General features: G+C 66.3%; 1 protein-coding gene across 2 annotated transcripts in view; it reads right to left on the bottom strand.

Annotated features, from left to right (window-relative positions):
• Positions 1-2,299: 2,299 nt before the first annotated feature.
• Positions 2,300-2,563, bottom strand: part of UBXN6 (UBX domain protein 6) — a 10,173-nt gene continuing 9,909 nt past the window's right edge. For both annotated transcript variants that reach the window (XM_049639669.1, XM_049639670.1), the window contains exon 10: positions 2,300-2,450. In XM_049639669.1, the coding sequence (XP_049495626.1) occupies positions 2,322-2,450 (129 nt within the window). In that variant the 3' untranslated portion in view covers positions 2,300-2,321. The remainder of the gene's footprint in view (positions 2,451-2,563) is intronic.

Here is a 2,563-nt window from a genome sequence, read left to right on the forward strand (position 1 = left end):
CCCAGCGCGTCTGTCATCTTTTCGGACACGTCGTTTCTCGTGAGCGGGTGTGTGCGGTTACCTGGGGCCTGAGCCGCCCCGCTGCCCGTGCCCAGCTGGCACCCCCCTACCCCACGCGCGCCTCCGTCCTTCGTATGGAGGCCTGCACCTTGCGAAAGCACCATCCCAGCTTTTTGTGAAAGCCTCACCCCTGTGCTGACCTAGTTCAAGGTGAAGGCTTCTCAGAAGGTACGCACGCCAGCCAGTCCCCCCCTGCCCGTCCCTGAGGTGAGCAGTCCAGTCCAGTCCGGCCGCCGGGACCCGAACTGTGCTTCCAGATCAGCATCGGGGTCGGGCCACGGCTTGGGAAGAGCGTGCAGCTGGCTGTGGGCTCCTGGGCGCCCCGGTCACCGAGGCCCTGCGGCGGCTCTACGTTGGGGCTGTGGTAGGCCCCCCAGAGGCATCTGAGCACATCGGAGACCCGGGGGAGCCGAGACTCTGGCAGAGCTCGTGGACTCCATTCGGCCTGGGCTCCCCGTTTCTGCTCCTGCCGCCCCCACGGGAGACGAGGGAGGCAGCTGCCGAGTCCGTGTTCTGCGCGGACCGGATGCGGCCAACACAGGGTCACCCCACCCCACCCCACCCTCGGGGCACACTCAAAGGCGAGGGCCCCGTTTCTCCCACCCGTTTGGGCGGGGCTGATGAACACCCCCGTTGCAGGGTGAGGGCCCGGGCCCTGACCGGGGCTCCCTGGGAGGGGTGGGCACAGCTGTGGTACATCTGTGAACGGGACCACCTCAAACCCCTCGGGTCCCCTGAAACCCGTTCTAATCGGCCACCCAACCACTTGCAGTCAGCTCCGAGTAGCAGTGGGGCAGGGAGGGGACGTGGGGCCAGGGGGACAGGTCGTGTTGGGTTTCCAAGATGGGAGAGCCAAGGAGGACAGTCCCAGGTCTTGCCGTGTGAGAACAGAGTAGCTGGTGGCCCAGGTGGGAAGCAAAGGCACACGCGGGGGCTGTCCGCTGGCTGGGGGTCTACGGGCGACGCTTGGTTTTGGAATTCCATCCGGGGCCTCCGAGCTTCACGTCTGTCCGTCACCCAGAACCGGCTGCCACGGGCCTCTGTGCGGGGGCGGGGAGGGTCTCGGAAGGGCTGGAGCTGGGCCGGTCTGGGGGGAGAGGAGGGGACAGTGCAGGTGAGCGGTTACGGGCATCTCACCTTGGGGTGGGACCGGGGACAGCGCCTCCCCGTTTATCCATTTCCTGTGGCTGCTGTAACAAATCACTGCCAATTTGGCTTAAAACCAAACGTGCTTTTACAGTTCGGGGAAGTCAAAAGTCTCACGTGGGCCTCGGGTTAAAACTCCGTGCCTCCTGGACATCCCGGAGGGGGGCCGTTTCCCTACCTTCCAGCTCCCAGAGGTGCGGGTGTTGACTCGGGCCCCTCTTCCCTCCTCCCTCTTTGACACCTGCGGCCTGGCGTCTCTCACCTCCTCCCACGCGAGGACCCCTGTGGTGATGCTGGGCCCACCGGGATAGCCAGGACGCTCCCCATCTGGGGACCATCAATCGCACCCGCGGCCCCTCTTCTCCATAAGGTGACAATTACAGGGACTGGGACTGAGAACGGGCCATCTGCAGGGACCTTGTCCTGCCCAGCACAGGACCACAGTAAAACAGAGCCTTCGAGGGACCCTGGCCCCCTCACGCCGGGTCCCTGGGAGGCCTGCCATCAGCAGGTATCCATCTACCTGGTCCCATCCCACTGGGAGCCACGCCCGGGCCTCCTCCGCGGGCAGCTCCGCAGCCACTGCCCCTACCCTGTGTGGCACCAGCTCCAATTCACCACCAGGAGACTAGACACACGTCCCGTTTATTTGGGTTCGTAACTCAGTAATCACAGGACCGAGTCCCGACAGGCTCCGCGTCTCCCTCTTCCATCGCCCTCCCCAGCCACCCCGCGGCTCAACGTCAGGGCCAGCGGCGGCCACCTGGACCACAGCACGTGGGGACAGGGCACGTGCCACAGGCCTACTCTCCTGCCGGGAGTTCTGCGATCAGGTGACAGTGGCCGTAGCCGGCTGACACCCAGTGCGGAAGGAAGGAGGACAGCCCGGCAGCTGCCTCCTGAGAGCCCTCTCCAGGTGGCGGTCCCAGGCCCCCGTCGCAGCCGACCAGCGCTGTGCCCCGTGCCTGCAGGGCTCTGTGGACCAGGGCGAGCAGTTCTGGAGAAGCGGGGTACCCTGGGTGGTGGGAGAAAGGGTGGGGGGGGAGCGGAGCGGTGGAGGCCGCAGGAGAGCATGAGACAGACCCACGGGGGGTAAAGCCAACCCTGCTTTTATTTCACGAGAGCTTCTCGATGGTCGACAGGAGCTCAGGTTTCAGGATAGAAGAGTCCGGTTCCGCCCCTGCAGCCCTGAGGTCCTCCAGCAGGGTTGCGTCCCACGAGAAGGTCAGGAGGGCGGAGGGCACCTGCGGTGGGCCGGAAGCCTCAGCCTCGCTCAGGCCTTGACGTGACTCTCCCGTCTTCCCGCTCGACCGCCCCCCCCCCCCCCCCCCCCCCCCCCCCCCCCCCCCCCCCCCCC

Source organism: Panthera uncia, chromosome A2, assembly GCF_023721935.1.
Source record: "Panthera uncia isolate 11264 chromosome A2, Puncia_PCG_1.0, whole genome shotgun sequence".
In the NCBI taxonomy this organism is placed as follows: domain Eukaryota; kingdom Metazoa; phylum Chordata; class Mammalia; order Carnivora; family Felidae; genus Panthera; species Panthera uncia.